Here is a 19,793-nt window from a genome sequence, read left to right as displayed (position 1 = left end):
TGTAGAGTTAGAGCAATGTGTATGTGCGGTGCACAAGGGCCTCATAGACGCTGTAGAGTTAGAACAATGTGTGTGCGGTGCACGAGGGCCTCAGAGGCGCTGTAGAGTTAGAACAATGTGTGTGCGGTGCACGAGGGCCTCAGAGGCGCTGTAGAGTGAGAACAATGTGTATGTGCGGTGCACGAGGGCCTCAGAGGCGCTGTAGAGTTAGAGCAATGTGTATGTGTGGTGCACGAGGGCCTCAGAGGCGCTGTAGTTAGAACAATGTGTATGTGCGGTGCACGAGGGCCTTAGAGGTGCTGTAGCGTTAGAACAATGTGTATGTGCGGTGCATGAAGGCCTCAGAGGCGCTGTAGAGTTGTAACAATGTGCAGTGCACGAGGGCCTCAGAGGCGCTGTAGAGTTAGAGCAATGTGTATGTGCGGTGCACGAGGGCCTCATAGACGCTGTAGAGTTAGAACAATGTGTATGTGCATTGCACGAGGGCCTCAGAGGTGCTGTAGCATTAGAACAATGTGTACGTGTGGTGCACGAGGGCCTCAGAGGCGCTGTAGTCTTAAAACAATGTGTATGCGCAGTGCACGAGGGCCTCAGAGGCGCTGTAGAGTTAGAACAATGTGCATGTGCGGTGTACGAGGGCCTCAGAGGTGCTGTAGAGTGAGAACAATGTGTATGTGCGGTGCACGAGGGCCTCAGAGGCGCTGTAGAGTTAGAACAATGTGTGTGTGCTGTGCACGAGGGCCTAAGAGGCGCTGTAGAGTTAGAACAATGTGTATGTGCGGTGCACGAGGGCCTTAGAGGTGCTGTAGCATTAGAACAATGTGTATGTGCGGTGCATGAAGGCCTCAGAGGCGCTGTAGAGTTGGAACAATGTGTATATGCAGTGCACGAGGGCCTCGGAGGCGCTGTAGAGTTAGAGCAATGTGTATGTGCGGTGCACGAGGGCCTCATAGACGTTGTAGAGTTAGAACAATGTGTATGTGCGGTGCACGAGGGCCTCAGAGGCGCTGTAGCATTAGAGCAATGTGTATGTGTGGTGCCCGAGGGCCTCAGAGGCACTGTAGTCTTAGAAATATGTGTATGCGCAGTGCACGAGGGCCTCAGAGGCGCTGTAGAGTTAGAACAATGTGCATGTGCGGTGCACGAGGGCCTAAGAGGCACTGTAGAGTTAGAACAATGTGTATGTGCGGTGCACGAGGACTGAAGAGGCACTGCAGAGTTAGAACAATGTGTATGTGCGGTGCACGAGGGCCTCAGAGGCGATGTAGCGTTACAATCGTGTGCCTACCCTGTGGGTGAGGGCCAAGGATGCCCTGCAGAGTAGGAGCAGTGTGTATGTGCTGTGCGTCTGGACCAGAGGTGTCGTGCACACGTGGAGATACCTCAGGAAGCAATATCTTTTGCCATAAAATCAGTGCATGACTGGTGGCGATCTCAGTTATAAGCAGTTGTTGGTCCCATCAAAATCAAACAGCCGCATCCATCGCCTCATCCTGCATTCGCTGTACCTGAGAAGCGCATTCTCCATCCGCATAAGTGTTACCTGGTCATTGGGCCCCTCCTAATGGCTCTTCATCCTGCCCCTCAGTCATGAGATGGATCAATGTCCCTCTCCGTAACCCTGAATCTTCAGATGTGTCCTGGCCCCATTCAGTATCCTTGTCCTGCGATGTACCCTGGTCCCATTCTATGTCCCTGTCATGTGGTGTCCCATCCCATACCCTGAAACCTTTCCTAGTCCTGAGATGTACCCCGATCCTATTCAATTTCCCTGTCCTGTACAAGAGTTCCATCCCATACCCTGAGATTTTCCCAGGTATGATCCAGTACCCATGAACCCCAAGATGTATCCTGGTCCCATTCCATGTCCCAGTCATGTACAGGTGTTCCATTCCATACGTTGAGACCTTTCCTGCTCTTATCCTGTACCCATGAACCCCAAGATGTACCCTGGTCCCAATCCATGTACCTGTCCTGTATCAGCGTTCCATTCCTAACCCTGAGTTCTTTCCTGGTCCTGAGATGTACCCTGGTCCCATTCCATGTCCCGGTCATGTACAGGTGTTCCATTCCATACGTTGAGACCTTTCCTGCTCTTATCCTGTACCCATGAACCCCAAGATGTACCCTGGTCCCAATCCATGTACCTGTCCTGTATCAGCGTTCCATTCCTAACCCCGAGTTCTTTCCTGGTCCTGAGATGTACCCTGGTCCCATTCCATGTCCCAGTCATGTACAGGTGTTCCATTCTATACGTTGAGACCTTTCCTGCTCTTATCCTGTACCCATGAACCCCAAGATGTACCCTGGTCCCAATCAATGTACCTGTCCTGTATCAGCGTTCCATTCCTAACCCTGAGTTCTTTCCTGGTCCTGAGATGTACCCCAATCCTATTCCATGTCCCGGTCATGTGGTGTTCTATTCCATACCCTGAGATCTTTCTTGGTCCTAAGTGTACTTCTGTCCCATTTCATGGAGTTCTATTCCATCCTGTACCATTGTCCTGATGTTCCCTGATCCCATTCCAAGTCCTTTTCATGGAGTTCCATTTGACGCCTTGAGATATTTCCTGGTCCTAAGATGTATCCTGCGCTATTCCATGTCCTTGTCATGTATCGGAGTTCCATTCCGTACTCTGAGATCTTTCTTGGTCCTGAGATGTTCCCTGGTCCCTTTCCATGTCCCTATTGTGTGTTGTTCCATTCTATACCCTGAGATCTTTCTTTGGTCGCAAGTGTACCCTAGTCCCATTTCCTGTCCCTGTCATGGAGTTCCATTTGATGCCTTGAGATCTTTCCTGGTCCAATCCTCAAGGCTTGAAATGTCTCACTCTGTGCCCCCCCCATGTTCTAAAATGTACCTTAATCCTATATGTACCGAAATATGTAATTTTCTAATCTGTGCCGGACACAGGTCCATGTCTCATCCCTTATCCAGAGAGGTCACCATGCGCTTAAATGTATCCTGGCTCGAGTCCATGCCCTGGGAGAGAAGCCAAATGTTATCCTATGTTTTTAGAAATGTCTGTGGCCCATTCTGTGTTATCGTGTCCTTAGTGGTATCTCACACCTGCACCTTGTGTCCCTCTTCTGAGACTCCTGCTGATGACGTTCCATGTCCCTGTCACCCCGTTCCATGTCCCACTTTCTCGAGATGCCTCCTGGGCAAATTCCGTGACCATGACTAGGATGTTTATTGACCTCCCCTCAAGTTCTAAAATGTTTCTAGTCTCTTCTTGTGTCCTAAAAATATCTTCCCAAATCACAACCTGTGGTCCCACCTCCCTGTATCTATGAAGTGCCCTCAGCCCCACGTGAGCTCCTGTGAAAAGATATCCTGGGATAACCTGTTGTGGTGGTGTGTGCTGCACAAGTGTTGGGTTAATTCATTAATGCCCTGTGTTTGCTTTCTTCTAGGCGAGCCAAGCTTCATGAGGAAGCCAGATGACCAGATTGGTATTTCGGGGGGTGTGGCCTCATTCGTGTGCCAGGCAACGGGTGACCCCAAGCCGCGCATCACCTGGATGAAGAAAGGGAAGAAAGTCAGCTCGCAGCGCTTCGAGGTCAGTTATAATGCCGGGAGAGGGGTAGCGGTGACCTCTGCCATACAGCCGCCCTACATCAGTCCAGGATATTACACTACTTGGTAGCTTTGTGTGGCCTTCATGCCACCCTTCATGCCACCCTTCATGCCACCCTTCATGCCACCCTTCATGCCACCCTTCATGCCACCCTTCATGCCTCCCTTCATGCCGCCGGAGGCAGAAGAGTGTTTTGAAGACAAACTTACTATCCCGTTTCACGCCCTAAAATCTAAAGGAAAACGATAACTTTATAGGAAATAGTCTAGAACAGTTTTTTCCAAACTAAGTCACGACCGATTGGTGGGGGGAGCAGTTTAGTTTTCTTTTAACTTGAGTCCCACAATCAAGTAAAGATGTCTTTGCATCCTGTGTGTCTCATGTCACATGTGATGTGCTTCAAAGACACGTCCAATGTCTGACCATGTCTTCTGCTGCTAACATGTTCTTTAACAATTGGGCGAAGGTGATGTGAATTACACGACAATCCTGCTGGGGTACAGGGAGCGTGAGAGGAAGGGCTGCGGCAAGACATTGTTTCATAACACAGCAAAATGTGAATACTTGTTAACGATCTACACAGATTCAGCAGTTAGGAAAGCAAAAATGAAGCACTTTTTTTTGTAATTCTGAAGTGTGATGGAATCAAGGGTTTTAATGGGATCGGAGACAATCGAGACCCTTTCCTTGATGGTGCTCAAGTCCCAGCTGTTCCCTGAAAACCCGATCACCGCACATTAATATTTGTGTGCAGTAAAGTTTTATCTATAAAACTGTGTGTCTGAGCACATGTACTACCCGTTTCACTGGGAGATGCGCGGTCTGTAAACGGCAATGCGCTCCAATAGGATATTCAGTTACGTTAAAAGATTGCTGCCTCCTGTCCATTAAAGCTGGGTGGGTTGCCAAAGCTTGTGGTACTAAAAAGGGGGTCCTGGTTTAAAAAAGTTTCAGAAGCATCGGTCTACTCGATTTATTTCCTCCTCAAACTCATCATCAAATATTGTGGTGAAAGATAAAAAAAAATGCAAGAAGTATTGAGAAAAAAAAGGATTGAAAATATGTAACTTTACTTTCCTTGGAAGCTAAGTTCACCTCTCAAAGGAAGAACATAAGATTACCCTAGGGGGACAGGAGAGAGGAAGAGGGCAGAAGCTACCTGAATGGAATGCGTCCTCCTCCTCCCCCCCCCCCCTTAAACGCTTAATTCTCAATGAACAGATCTGCAGTGCATTGTGGGTAGCTAACCTGAGGCATCCAATGGGGGTGCGAAGGAAGAAATAGGAGACGGCTAAGTAGGGGGGTCAGCTGGGGGTGACGGAGGGACGACAGAGAAGGCGTGAAGATGGTGAAATGTTTACTGCCTGGCCAAAATACTGTGCCATCAAGAAACGCGTCCGTGGCTCGGGCCTGGCTGGTACCACAGGCCTTGATGGTGCCCCAGGCGCTGCCACAGCACCCCAGAGGCCTGAAACACTCCTCGCACTGCATTGTTCAGGCTCCTGACACTGGTGACCCCAGGCACCCACCTTCCACGAGTCCCAGGCACCCACCTTCCACGAGTCCCAGGCACCCACCTTCCACGAGTCCCAGGCACCCACCTTCCACGAGTCCCAGGCACCCACCTTCCACGAGTCCCAGGCACCCACCTTCCACGAGTCCCAGGCACCCACCTTTCAGGCACCCACCTTCCACGAGTCCCAGGCAGAGTCCCAGGCACCCACCTTACACGAGTCCCAGGCAGAGTCCCAGGCACCCACCTTACACGAGTCCCAGGCAGAGTCCCAGGCACCCACCTTACACGAGTCCCAGGCCCATGTGTGCCACGCTCAGCCTTTATGGACCCTGGAGAGCGAGGCTGCTGTCAAGTTCCACTTGTTTCGGTTTATTTTTGCACTTTGCTAGTCCCGAAAGGCGTCCGAGGACTTAAGAACACGATAAAAATATTGAAACCAATTACCGAAGCACTTATCTATTGGCAGCTAGGCAAAATGTTTGCCGACTGAATATGGAAAAAGGGTTTTTAATTTATTTGCAATTAAAAACATAGATGGTAGACAAATACACTAATATGCTGATTGCAGTGTACCTAAAATAGTTCCTAAAATGTGTACCTAAAATATACTTTTTGTGCACCACCGTTTGTATAAATGCGATCATTCATTACAATGTAGGTGCCAAAGAAGGTATTTAAAGCCTTTTATAAATGTGTCAAAACGTTTTTACAGTTCGCTGAGAGAGGCTAGTGGGAGGTACATGTCTTGGAAACATGCCCTGAGATCCAATGAGCTAGGGTTCTTTATTTCTTGAAGGCAGAAAGTTCTGGAAGATGTGCTTCAGGCTCCGAAAGGAGTGTCTGGGCCTTGGGATATGAGTTTTTGAGGCAGGTATTTCAAGGTACCGGAGAGAGTGGCTTTATCAGCAGTGAAGGAAGATTTTTGCATCTAGGGACCGCCACAGAATGTTTACTTGTATTCCGTGCACTTGTTTTGGGCAGTTCGTGATTGTAGCACAAAGAGCCCAGAGAACTGCACTGCGTGATCTTTGAGGCCACAGAATGTTTACTTGTATTTCGTGCACTTGTTTTGGGCAGTTTGTGATTGCAGCACAAAGAGCCCAGAGAACTGCACTGCGTGATCTTTGAGGCCACAGAATGTTTACTTGTATTTCGTGCACTTGTTTTGGGCAGTTCGTGATTGTAGCACAAAGAGCCCAGAGAACTGCACTGCGTGATCTTTGAGGCCACAGAATGTTTACTTGTATTTCGTGCACTTGTTTTGGGCAGTTTGTGATTGTAGCACAAAGAGCCCAGAGAACTGCACTGCGTAATCTTTGAGGCCACAGAATGTTTACTTGTATTTCGTGCACTTGTTTTGGGCAGTTCGTGATTGTAGCACAAAGAGCCCAGAGAACTGCACTGCGTGATCTTTGAGGCCACAGAATGTTTACTTGTATTTCGTGCACTTGTTTTGGGCAGTTTGTGATTGTAGCACAAAGAGCCCAGAGAACTGCACTGCGTAATCTTTGAGGCCACAGAATGTTTACTTGTATTTCGTGCACTTGTTTTGGGCAGTTCGTGATTGTAGCACAAAGAGCCCAGAGAACTGCACTGCGTGATCTTTGAGGCCACAGAATGTTTACTTATATTTCGTGCACTTTTTTTGGGCAGTTCGTGATTGTAGCACAAAGAGCCCAGAGAACTGCACTGCGTGATCTTTGAGGCGAGAAGTTGTAGGCCGAATCCCACAATGCACTCTGTTTGTGGTTTCACCCATAGTGGTTGGCCTCTGGTGAATGCTTCCCTATTCTACATCCCTCCTGCAGGTGATCGAGTTTGACGATGGTTCAGGATCGGTTCTACGGATACAGCCACTCCGCGTCCATCGGGACGAGGCGATCTACGAATGCACGGCAACCAACAGTGTGGGCGAAATCAACAGCAATGCCAAACTCACCGTCCTGGAAGGTAAGGGCGGCTGTCGCGAAACTGGTCCCTGAAACCCAATTACCACACATGATCATTTGTGAGCAATCTACACATTTACTGGCCAACGCAGTGGAAAATGTGCTGTCTGTAAATGACCATGGGCTACAACACGATGCTCAAGTTACATTAAACACATTGCTTGCCTCATGTCCATTAAAGCTAGGTGGGTTGAGAAAGCTTGTCAAACTAAAAAGTGGGTCGTGGTTTTAAAAATTTCAGAAGTATTGGTGCAGAAGACTTATTTCCTATTGAAAATCTAGACCTCAAATATTGTGGTGAAAGATAAAAACTCCCTGAAGAATTGTAAAAGTGTTAAGATGTAATTTTGCTTTGCTTGGAAGTTCTACCCTAAGTGCACCTATCGAAGCCAAAAATAGGATTGACCTAGAGGGACAAGTGGGAGGAAGAGAACAGAGTCCTCCATAAAGGCAAACACGTGGTGCGGCAGTGAATCGTGGGGGGGGGCCTCATGTGGAGACTGAGTATGTAGAGACGTGTTACGTTGGGTGCTAAGTGCAGAAGGTTTGACCCATTTAACTGCAATATGAAGTTACTTCATGCAGAGAGCTGTAACTGAGGGGTTCAAAGTCTGGTTTCTTATAATGTGAAGGCACGTACAGTCGATGCAACCGGGGTGGAGATGGGCAGCTTGAGGGTGCTAGGTTTGGAAGTTTTTAACAGTCATTTTATGTGAGTGTTAGGCGTGTCCGTTTCTAGCACTGCATGATGCTTCATTAAGGTACTAGGATATCGACTAGGTGTAGGATTTCAACATGAAGGTACTAGGAATGCGTGTTTGGAGGATGGAGGCTTGCGACTTGAAGGTCCTAGGTGTGCAAGCTTGGTATCATGGAATCTAACATACCTGACGATTCTAGGAGTGCAAGCTGGTACCATGGAATCTAACATACCTGACGATTCTAGGAGTGCAAGCTGGTAACATGGAATCTAACATACCTGACGATTCTAGGAGTGCAAGCTGGTACCATGGAATCTCACATACCTGACGATTCTAGGAGTGCAAGCTGGTACCATGGAATCTAACATACCTGACGATTCTAGGAGTGCAAGCTGGTACCATGGAATCTCACATACCTGACGATTCTAGGAGTGCAAGCTGGTACCATGGAATCTAACATACCTGACGATTCTAAGAGTGCAAGCTGGTAACATGGAATCTTACATACCTGACGATTCTAGGAGTGCAAGCTGGTAACATGGAATCTAACATGCCTGACTCTTTTATGTCTGCAAGCTGGTACCATGGAATCTAACATACCTGACGATTCTAAGAGTGCAAGCTGGTACCATGGAATCTAACATACCTGACGATTCTAGGTGTGCAAGCTAGTAACATAGAATCTAACATACCCGAAGATTCTAGGTGTGAAAGCTGGTAACGCGGGGCTTTCAATGTGAAGGTGGCAGGTAGGGATTCCAAGCTTCCCTGTTCCAGGTGTGGAGTTCTTGATGTGCACAACCCAGAATCTGGGCATGGTCTGGCATAGCTGGTTACAGCAGAGGAGCATAGTAATTATTAGTGCAGATGGAAATTGCCCACTGTGACGTCACACAACAGGACAAACTAGAAAGTGCTACTGATAGTAAATTCTAGAATGACCATAAAGATGTGTATACAAAGATGTATATAGGTACATCGGAGCCCGATCCATCCTCTTCGTGTCGACCTATAGTAAACTTGCGTGACATGCTTCACCCCTCCCCTCAGACCCTCTTTGCTGTTCTGAACTTGTTTTCCTTAGACTCGCACTTTTCATTGGTGATCTAAACCTCATCCGGTGGATGGACATTTTGAGCCCTTGGGAAACTGACAATCTGCCGTGTCGGCACTCTGCGTTCCCAAGGAACAAGGCTATTTTTGAGGCTGTAGGTTGTGGTCTGCATCCCTCCGTTGGCCTTGTGGGGAGGCACAGTCCGGCATTAGCCTACAGTGGTCTTTAACGTACCACCAGCCCGGAATGAGGCTCACGTGTATAGCATGATGCTCTCTGTGCTGTACATTTCCACAACTTCTCGAACAATGGGATTAGTTAGCACCCAACCCTGAATTCATTGCAAGACCTGGGGGTGTCATTATACACACTTCCTTTGAAGCCACTCTATATAACATCACCTTTGGAACCAATCTCGAATTAGAACCTTGAGAGGCACTATACAAGGCCACCAACACAAGCAACCTGTTCTCCAATTCCCGCATGCCCTTCACAGCACAAAACTTCTCCGAATATTTAAGTTTTGCCTAAAATATATGCTCAAACATAGACTTGGTTCTCTTTCACATGTCAAAATGTACCTCATCGGGTCTATAATCCCTATGACAAACCTCTGATGTCATTAAACAGAACCTCCAAACAGAAACTAGACCGTCAAGCGGCTCCTTTCGGGCTCAACTGTTTCAAACTCAAGAAAACCTTATCTGGCCAAGACAGAAATAAACTGAAAACTAGATTCACATCCGAAATAACCACATATTGAGGTCTAGCAGGACTCTTGAGCCTAATACCTCTTATCACTCTACAAGCGCTATTTGTTGCTAAACCTTTCACCAAACGATGTCTCGCTGGAGTTGCAATGTATCGCAATTGACTGTTCTGTAGCCAAAACCATTCTCAAATAACTCCGCTAAGAATTGACACCTAGACTACAGAAGCCTCCACGGGACCCATATCCATCTTCATGCATCAACTATTCCCGAACCTACAAATACCCCTGTATCTCTTCCTCAGTCCTGGAGCCCAAGATTCATCATGGAGGAGCCTTCCTTGAAAGACTTGAATACCGATTAGAGGGGCAAACTTGCAAACAAGAAGGTTCAACACTCCTGACGAAAGCAATGGAGGCTCTCTCCTGTGTGGGCCTATTTTACTGAAATTCAAAAAGGTTCCTTTATTGCCACTTCCAGCACTCCTGAGAACTAAAGCAGCGATGTCCTAAAACGACTCACCAGGATAATTTGACACTTCTCACCTTCATTAGAACTCTCTGGATCCTTGCAAATAAAGGGAACACATAACCTCGCAAAAATCTCCAAATCGAAGCATCCACCGCATACGCCCCTGGATCTGGTCCCCAACTGTAGTATAGCCTGTTCACAAACCAGACTACTTCTCATGGCCACCATGGTGCCATAGCTATTTCGAAATGACACTGATTCAGCATCCAATCACTAAAGTTTCTGCGATAAGAAATTCCAGTCTGTTACCTGATGTTCTGTTCCTGCAAATTATTCCACCTTGATTGAAATCCAGCATTTCAAACAGAAGTGCCAGGAATCACCTGTCCATGAGCATCAGAACCAATGTAGGCAAGACCAATGAGGCATTTAGTGGCCAATCCTCAAACGGTGTTGAAGTCAGACTCGCGTCCTACAATGTGTTCTATCTGGATGGAGGCGGTCTCTTTAAACGCACTGCTTTCATGCCTCCACATACCCCTTCACTCCTACAAATTGAAATACCTCCTGTTAAACAATGGCAACTGCTGATCTATAACCTTTATTGATTCGATAAGACAATCCTTTTGTAAACCATTTGACCGTACCATCATCAGCTTCCACAGGACCTAAACCCAGTCCAGCAGCGGTTCCGTGCACTCTTGTATCTTTCTCGTACATGGTGCTCCTGACACATCGAGGAGTTCCGCAGACTCTCCTGAAAGCGGTCTAGAACTGTCCGACCCCCCTTAAATGCTCAAAACACAAAGAATGAGTACACCCGGGTCCACCGACGGGAGTTCTTCGCCTGCCAAAAGTCCTTTGTGAGCTTGAACTAGAAATGGCTTCTCTTGCCAAGTCCATCACTGAGCAAAAACCATGCTCGACCTGGCCAAAAAGGAGTTACTACAACGACAAAGCAGTGTTGCCGCCTCACCAGAATAAGCCACCTCTGAATCCTACAAAAAAGAGGGAAAGCGCACCACCTCCGAGCCTACCAACCTTGTTTAAAAAGCAGCTAATGCTAGAATGCCCCGGCCTGGCCTCCAACTGGAATATGTGCTCAGTTGATGAGTCGATTGGATGCAGAGAGATCCGCCTCTGATGGACCCTCTCTCTGCACTTCCAAGAAATATGATCTCTTTAAACTCCAATTTCTGCAAACCAAACATACTCAACCTACTCCTTGAATCTGAGAATTTAAAGAAAATGGCGGTCCCCTCTAAAGCTTGTATGTGCGCCCCGTCTGCGGAGACCGTTTGCCACCGGTTCCTCTTTGAAGTAATCTAGTCTTGCCTGTCCTGTCTAGCTTGCCTATGAATCCAAATTAAAATCCGGACTCGATCTAAATATTGCTTGTCCATTCCATGCCTCCAGATTCTCCACCGCACCATTCCTCCCGTCGCTTGTTCTGACAAGCTGGGGGTACATCAGATTTTACCTGTTTGTCCCGTCCCCACCACCCCAGCCCCCCACCTCTCCCCCCTCAGGTGCTAGTGATGTAGTGCACTGGGTTGCATAGGTGTTCACCTGTCTGATTGCCTCCCGTCCCGAGGGCCCGGGGAAGGGGGGGGGGTACCTTCCCTGTATAATTGAAATGCGTCTCTTCAGTGTCGGGCGCGAGGTAGGCCGCACTCCGCGCTTCCTCGTGGGCACCTGATGGCATGAATTATGGATGAGGCGGATCGAGCAATTCTGTCTTTTTCAATTATGACTCGAAGCTGCGAAGAAACACACACGAGCGGCGCAAAGGGGGCGACGCACAGGGGTTGGAATCAATAAAGTGACACCAAACCCCTCGGTAAGCTCTGGTGCAAAGGTGATCAGTGCGTGCACGCGCAGGCTAAGCTAGTGCACGTGGGATGCAGTGGCGTGTGTGGGTGAGAATGTGTGTAGTGCACATGGTCTGCATCGAGGTGCATGGATAACATTCTGTAGTGCACATGAGCTACAGCAGGGTGCGTGGGTGAGAAAGTGTAGCACACGTGGGCTGCAGAGGGGTGTGTGGGTTAGAATGTGTGTACTGTACATGGGCTGCAGCGAGATGCATGGGTAACACTAGTGCACATGGGCTGCAGCGAGGTGCATGCATGGGAGAAGATCTCTATGGTGAAGGTGGAATGCAGCATGGTGCATGGATGAGAATATCTGTACTGCACGTGGACTTCAGTGTGGTGCATGGGTGAGGATACCTATAGTTCATGTGGACTGCAGTGACGTGCATGGATGGGAATATCTGTAGTGCACGTGCATTAGGGCAAGCTGCGTGAATAACACTCTGTGCTACATGTGAGCTGCACCAAGGTGCATGGATATGAATATCTGTAGTGCCCGTGAGCTGCTGGGAGGTGCATGAATAACATGTAGAGCCCAGAAAAGACAACGAAGAGCATGGTTGCGAATGTGTAGTGCATATGTGCTATAGCAAGGTGCGTGGATACACCCTGTAGTGCATGCGATCTGCAGCAAGGTGCATGGGTGCGGATGCGTGTAGATCATGTGGACTGAAGTGACGTGCATGGATAAGATTAGTACATGGGTGAGGATATCTGTAGTTGATAGGGACTGCAACAAGGTGCATGGATTCAAATGTCAATAGTTTGTGTGGACTGCAGCAAGATGCATGGGTGAGAATATCTCTAGTGCATGTGATCTGCAGCAATGTGCATGGGTGAGTATGTATGTAGCTCATGTGGGCTGCAGTGACGTGCATGGATAAGATTAGTACATGGGTGAGGAGATCTGTAGTTCATAGGGACTGCAACATGGTGCATGCATTCAAATGTCTATAGTTCGTGTGGACTGCAGCAAGATGCATGGGTGAGAATATCTCTAGGTCATGTGATCTGCAGCAAGGTGCATGGGTGAGGATGGCAATAGCTCATATGGACTGCGACGAGGTGCATTGAGATAAGTGCATGGGTGAGGATATCTGAAGTGCACTTAGAATCCGGTGGATATATATATATAGTGCTTGTAGGCTTCAGTGAGTTACATGGATGGGGATATCTGGAGTGTATACGTATGATATTTCTATAGCAGGAACCTAGCCAAGAGGCAGAAGATACTGTACATGCTAAAGAAAAGCATACATTCACCCAGAGAGGATATGGAGCTGGGGTGAGGATGGTTAGTAGATTGCGATGTAGTGTTCTTTAAAGAGGTGAGCCATCAACTCATTCCTAAACTGGAGCAACCTTGGGCCGGTCCTGATGGGTACTGGGGTGCTGCTCCGGATACTGGGGTGCTGCTCCGGATACTGGGGTGCTGCTCCGGATACTGGGGTGCTGCTCCGGATACTGGGATGCTGCTCCGGATACTGGGATGCTGCTCCGGATACTGGGGTGCTGCTCCGGATACTGGGATGCTGCTCCGGATACTGGGATGCTGCTCCGGATACTGGGGTGCTGCTCCGGATACTGGGGTGCTGCTCCGGATACTGGGGTGCTGCTCCGGATACTGGGGTGCTGCTCCGGATACTGGGGTGCTGCTCCGGATACTGGGGTGCTGCTCCGGATACTGGGGTGCTGCTCCGGATACTGGGGTGCTGCTCCGGATACTGGGTGCATAGACTGAAAAGGCCGGCTGTCTTCTTATTTTTTTACACTTCTGGCTGCAGTTTGATGGTGTCCTGGCTCTGGGTGTGTGCCAAAAACCACCAACAGAGATGCTGAGCTTGTCTACAGATGAGCAGGGGTGCTGGTTGTGAGTGCTTGATCAATGATCTGGCTGGGTTTGAAGATGGTGTGGGCTGGCGAGGGGAGCCAACGGATTTCCATCAGGATAGGGGTGATGTAAACATATTTCTGCAGGCCCTTTCAGATATGCCTTGTAGTAGGGCATTACCACTATCCAGTTGCAAGAGTACGAGGACTTGGACAGCTGTTCTAAAGCTGCTTTCTGAAAGAAATGGGTTGACTTTCTTTAGAGGAGAGGGGTGATACCAGGCCATCAATGTTTTTTTGTTTTTTTTAATCTGTTCCTTGAAGGGGAGATTGGTGTGCAGGGGTAACCCAAGTGGCTTGGCATTTGGTGGAATTTGGGTTTGAAGCTGTACAGATTACTGTCATTCGACCAGGTGTGAACTGTAGCTTGTTTATAATTTTGAGCAAATACCATGATTTCGGTCTTGATTGGGTTGAACTTTAGGTGGGCGCTGGACATCCAGGTCTGGATGATGTGCAAACAGTGTTTGAGGTGTTGGATGTTTGAAGCAGAGGAGACTTTCCAGTAGAGTTGTACATCATCCACATTTTGGTGAATCTTGAAATTGCTACATGTGACATAAGCACCAAGCGGCTCCCTGTATAAGTTAAAGATGACCGTAGACAGACTGAGGGGGCTCTACAGGCGGTATGGGTCTTTAGTGACAGGCAGTGCCAATGTGAACAAACTGCAGTGAATTGGAAAGGTACGGGGAGAACCAGTGAAGGGCATTGCCAACGAATCCCACTCCAGACTCAGGCCGCTGAGAGGTCCAGCAGCAGGAGGCGGGGCCATCTTCACTATGGTGACCAGGGCGTTGTCTATGATGTATAAGGGACCAGTTATCTTGCAGAGTCCTAATGTAAATCCAAACTGGTAATTATGCAGGAGATGGTTAGCACGGATGTGTTCTTGGAGTTCAATTACCTTGCAGATATAGTCGGTGAGCGATGGGCTGGTAGTTGACCAGGTCATCAGCATCTAGTGTAGGTTTCTTTAGGGTTGGGAGGATCCGGCATCTCTCGGGAGCCTCTGGGAAGACGCCTTGATTCAGACTGGCTTTGTCAATGATGAGCAGGGGTAAGAGAGCGTCTCCAGAGAGCGCTTTGATGAAGGGCGAAAAGACATCATCTCCATAAGTAGTGGCTTTGAGGAAGTTGAGTATGTCGGCGAGATCCAGGAGAGAGAGGGAGCCTTGAAGACTGAACGTTGCATAATTCGACGGGAATGGGTGGGTTTACAAATAGAAGCAGGCTTGGTGTTGTTGATATGCTGTCAGATCTTTGCTTCGGAAAAGGGTGATGGTATTGCACTTTTCTGTTGTGTGGAATGGGAGGGTTCTGATGCGGTGCTTGATAGTCTTGGACAGCGTTCTTCTTCTGTTTGTGGCTCCATTGATGGTGCATGTGTATGGGCTGACCTGTTCCCATGAGGCACAGGGTCAGACTGATTTGCATATGGCTGGGTCTGAACTGGGGTGGCGAAGTGAGCTAAAGAATGATGGATTCAACCCAGATCACTGACTGGGGGTGAGTGTCTGAAAAGTTTCAGCGCTGTGTCCATCATCTCCTTGTGTTTGATTTGTTCGCCCTAAGTTGGCAGGGTATGCCCAGACGTGGGTCCCTTGCTCACTTTGCCACTGGATTCAAACTAGCCTGGCTGATGAGGGATGTCACCCCAAAACTGGTTCCAGGATGCTTCTTTCCGGTCCAAGGATGACCTGGCTTAGCAGGTTGGACTGGACTGTTCTCATGAGGCACAGGGTCAAGACTGATTTGCATAAGGCTGTGTCTGAACTGGGGTGGCGAAGTGAGCTAAAGAACGATGATACATAAACCCACATCTGTGACTAGGGGTGAGTGTCTGAAAAGTTTTCGCGCTCCGTCCATCATCTCCTTCTGTTCGCATATGTACTGCAGCAAGATGCGTGATATCATATCTGGAGTGCAGCTGCAGTGGTGCGCATGGTGAGAATATCTGCACGGACCTTCTGCTGCTGTAAGGTGCAATGATGAGTCTAGTGCATGTGGTCTGCGGTGAGGTGCCTGGGTGAGGGTTTTCTAGCTCATATTTGCTACAGCAAAGTGCATGCTTGAGACTATCTGTAGTGCATGTGCGCCGCTGTGAGGTGCTTAGATCAGGCTCTCTGTAGTGCACATGGGCCACAGCAAAGTACATGTGAGAATATTTGTAGTGCATGTGCCTTGATGCATGGTGTGTGATGAGAATGTCTGTAGTCCATGTGCACAGCAGCAAGCAGTATGGGTCACGAATCGGGATATCTGCAGTGCACGTGGCCTTCTACAAGGTGCATGGATGAAACTATCTGCAGTGCACGTGAGCTGCTACAAGGCGCATGGATGAGACTATCTGCAGTGAACGTGGGCTGCTACAAGTTGCATGTATGAGACTATCTGCCGTGCATGTGCGCTGCTACAAGGTGCATGGATGAGACTATCTGCAGTGAACGTGGGCTGCTACAAGTTGCATGTATGAGACTATCTGCCGTGCATGTGCGCTGCTACAAGGTGCATGGATGAGACTATCTGCAGTACACGTGTGCTGCTACAAGGCACATGGATGAGACTATCTGCAGTGCACGTGCGCTTCTACAAGGTACATGGATGAGACTCTGCAGTGCACGTGCGCTTCTACAAGGTGCCTGGAGGAGACTATCTGCAGTGCACGTGCGCTTCTACAAGGTGCCTGGAGGAGACTATCTGCAGTACACGTGTGCTGCTACAAGGCACATGGATGAGACTATCTGCAGTGCACGTGCGCTTCTACAAGGTACATGGATGAGACTCTGCAGTGCACGTGCGCTTCTACAAGGTGCCTGGAGGAGACTATCTGCAGTGCACGTGCGCTTCTACAAGGTGCCTGGAGGAGACTATCTGCAGTACACGTGTGCTGCTACAAGGCACATGGATGAGACTATCTGCAGTGCACGTGCGCTTCTACAAGGTACATGAATGAAACTATCTGAAGTGCACGTGGGCTGCTACAAGGTGCATGGATGAGACTGTGCAGTGCACATGGGCTGCTACAAGATGCATGGATGAGGCGATCTGCAGTGCTCGTGGGCTGCTACAAGTTGCATGTATGAGAATATCTGCAGTACACGTGGGCTGCTACAAGGCACATGGATGAAACTATCTGCAGTGCACATGAGCTGCTACAAGGTGCATGGATGAGACTATCTGCAGTACACGTGCGCTTCTACAAGGTGCCTGGATGAGACTATCTGCAGTACACGTGCGCTTCTACAAGGTGCCTGGATGAGACTATCCGCAGTACACGTGCACTCCTACAAGGCGCATGGATGAGACTATTTGCAGTGCACGTGGGCTGCTATGAGGCGCATGGATGAGACTATCTGCAGTGCACATGAGCTGCTACAAGGTGCATGGATGTGACTATCTGTAGTGCATGTGGGCTGCTACAAGGTGCATGGATGAGACTATCTGCAGTGCACGTGGGCTGCTACAAGGCGCATGGATGAGACTATCTGCAGTGCACATGCGCTGCTACAAGGTGCATGGATGAGACTATCTGCAGTACACGTGGGCTGCTACAAGGTGCATGGATGAGACTATCTGCAGTACACGTGGACTGCTACAAGGTGCATGGATGCGCTATCTGCAGTGCATGTACGCTGCTACAAGTTGCATGCATGAGACTATCTGCCGTGCACGTGCGCTGCTACAAGATGCATGGATGAGACTATCTGCAGTACACATGGGCTGCTACAAGATGCACAGATCAGGCAATCTATAGTGCTCGCGCACCGCAGAAAGGCACCTGGATGAAGATAGCTACTTGGTGGGCTGCAATTAGGTGTATAAATTATGTTCTCCCTGATGCACCCGTGCACTGCAGCAAGGTGCTCCGATGAGGCTGCCTGTGATGCACATGTGCCTCAGAGTGTGCACGTTTTGTTGCAGTTATGTGAAATGTATACTGCAGCAGGATGAATGAATAAGGCTGTCTCCGATGCACTGGTGTTAAACAAAGATGCCTGAAACATGATCTCTGCAGGGCTTGTTTGATGCAGGAAGGAGCTTGATGAGATGTGCATGGGCCCTGCAGCAAAATAGAAGGGCAGGAACATCCGTATCGCAGAAGAGGCGGCTACGGAGTGCCATCTGTGCTGGTGCATCTCCCCCAGACAAAATGTCTGGTCCCAGGAGGCGGGCACTTGATCCTCGGTATCATCCCATATTCCCAGGTGTGCCAGCACAACCTTCCCAGAAGAGTCTCATTCCCCAAGTGTACCAGCACATCACTCCCAGAAGAGGCTCATGCCTCGTGTGTGCCAGCACATCACTCCCAGACGAGGCTCATGCCTCGTGTGTGCCAGCACATCACTCCCGGCCGAGGCTCATGCCTCGTGTGTGCTAGCACATCACTCCCAGAAGAGGCTCATGCCTAGTGTGTGCTAGCACATCACTCCCGGACGAGGCTCATGCCTAGTGTGTGCTAGCACATCACTCCCAGAAGAGGCTCATGCCTCGTGTGTGCCAGCTCATCACTCCCGGAAGAGGCTCATGCCTCGTGTGTGCCAGCACATCACTCCCGGAAGAGGCTCATGCCTCGTGTGTGCCAGCACATCACTCCCGGAAGAGGCTCATGCCTCGTGTGTGCCAGCACATCACTCCCGGAAGAGGCTCATGCCTCGTGTGTGCCAGCACATCACTCCCGGAAGAGGCTCATGCCTCGTGTGTGCCAGCACATCACTCCCGGAAGAGGCTCATGCCTCGTGTGTGCCAGCACATCACTCCCAGAAGAGGCTCATTACCCACGTGTGCCCGCATATCATTCCCAGACGAGACTCATGCCCCGCGTGTGCCAGCACAGCATTCCCAGACGAGACTCATGCCCCGCGTGTGCCAGCACAGCATTCCCAGATGAGGCTCATTCCCCACGTGTGCCAGCACAACATTCCCAGACGAGGCTCTTGCCCCACTTGTGCCAGCACAACACCCCTGGAAGAGGCTCATGCCCCAGGTGGGCCTGCAAAACATTCCCAGAAGAGGCGAATGCCTCATGTGTGCCCACACATAATTCCCAGAAGAGGCGAATGCCCTATGGCTGCCCACACTTTCCCAGAAGAGGCGAATGCTGCAAGTGTGCCAGTACATCACACCTGCAAGAGGCTAATGCCCCACTTGTGCCAGCACATCACCCGTGGAGGGGGCTGATATCAGAAGGTGTGCGGCATGTGCTTTCCAGATGAGGCTCCTATCTCAGACATGCAGCTGATGATCCTACCCAAGTGCACCATCACATCCTCTCCAGTAGAGGCAGATATTAACAGCTGTCCCCGCACATGATCCCCAGACGAGGCTCCTACCCCATGTGTGCCTGCGCATCAATCCCATCATGCTTCACAAATGTGCTAAATACACGATTTGTCTTTATACAAAGTTGAGTAAACCTCCTTCTGTTCTCCATAATCTCAACAACAAATTTCGGGATTTTCTGTTGGGATGATGGAGAACAAAGCATGAGGTTACTGAACTTTTTGTTAATACTGTGCATAGAGTTGGCACATTTATGGAGAGTACATTTTTCCTCCACCAATTATAGTCTCTACTTGGATCATCTTTATATAAATAGAGAGAGAGCCATTGAAGTGTAGGCTAAGAGTGGACGTGTCCTGGGGAAGTCCTTCAGATATTGTCGAGTTTGATGAAACGTGCTGATCGGAGGAGGCTGAGAAAAAACGTCAAAAATGGTGAAAGAAATCGCTCATTTTATACTTTTATATTTGAGACATCTCATGAACATGTTATTGTGTAATAAATTCTGTAATAAACAGTGTGTGGACAAGCTTTCAATCAAAGAGGACAGGGCGTCACTGGAATACCCAAACTCTGGGAACAATTGACCGAGGTTTTTGGGTGCCATGCAAAGCCCTGTGTTATCATTTTGGTGTAAGGAGGACAGTGGACCTTGACTTATGGGTCAGGTCTCTTTGACGTATCACCCAACACTGGTTGGCAACGTATCGTTTTGCAAATCCTTCCAATCGCTTTTCTTTACTAGCTGCAAGCACAAGTTAATT

The 19,793-nt window shown here is 49.1% G+C and overlaps 1 protein-coding gene across 6 annotated transcripts in view; it reads left to right on the top strand.

The window, feature by feature from the left end:
• The window catches only part of PTPRF (protein tyrosine phosphatase receptor type F), a 746,312-nt gene that overhangs the window by 442,791 nt on the left and 283,728 nt on the right, over window positions 1–19,793 (top strand). For all 6 annotated transcript variants that reach the window (XM_085602951.1, XM_085602956.1, XM_085602955.1 and 3 more), the window contains 2 exons: window positions 3,418–3,563; window positions 6,906–7,047. In XM_085602951.1, coding sequence (XP_085459077.1) covers window positions 3,418–3,563; window positions 6,906–7,047 — 288 coding nt within the window. The remainder of the gene's footprint in view (window positions 1–3,417; window positions 3,564–6,905; window positions 7,048–19,793) is intronic.

The sequence above is a fragment of the Triturus cristatus genome, chromosome 4_2 (assembly GCF_964204655.1).
Source record: "Triturus cristatus chromosome 4_2, aTriCri1.1, whole genome shotgun sequence".
Lineage (NCBI taxonomy): Eukaryota > Metazoa > Chordata > Amphibia > Caudata > Salamandridae > Triturus > Triturus cristatus.
This window is presented reverse-complemented; position numbering and strand designations above follow the sequence as displayed.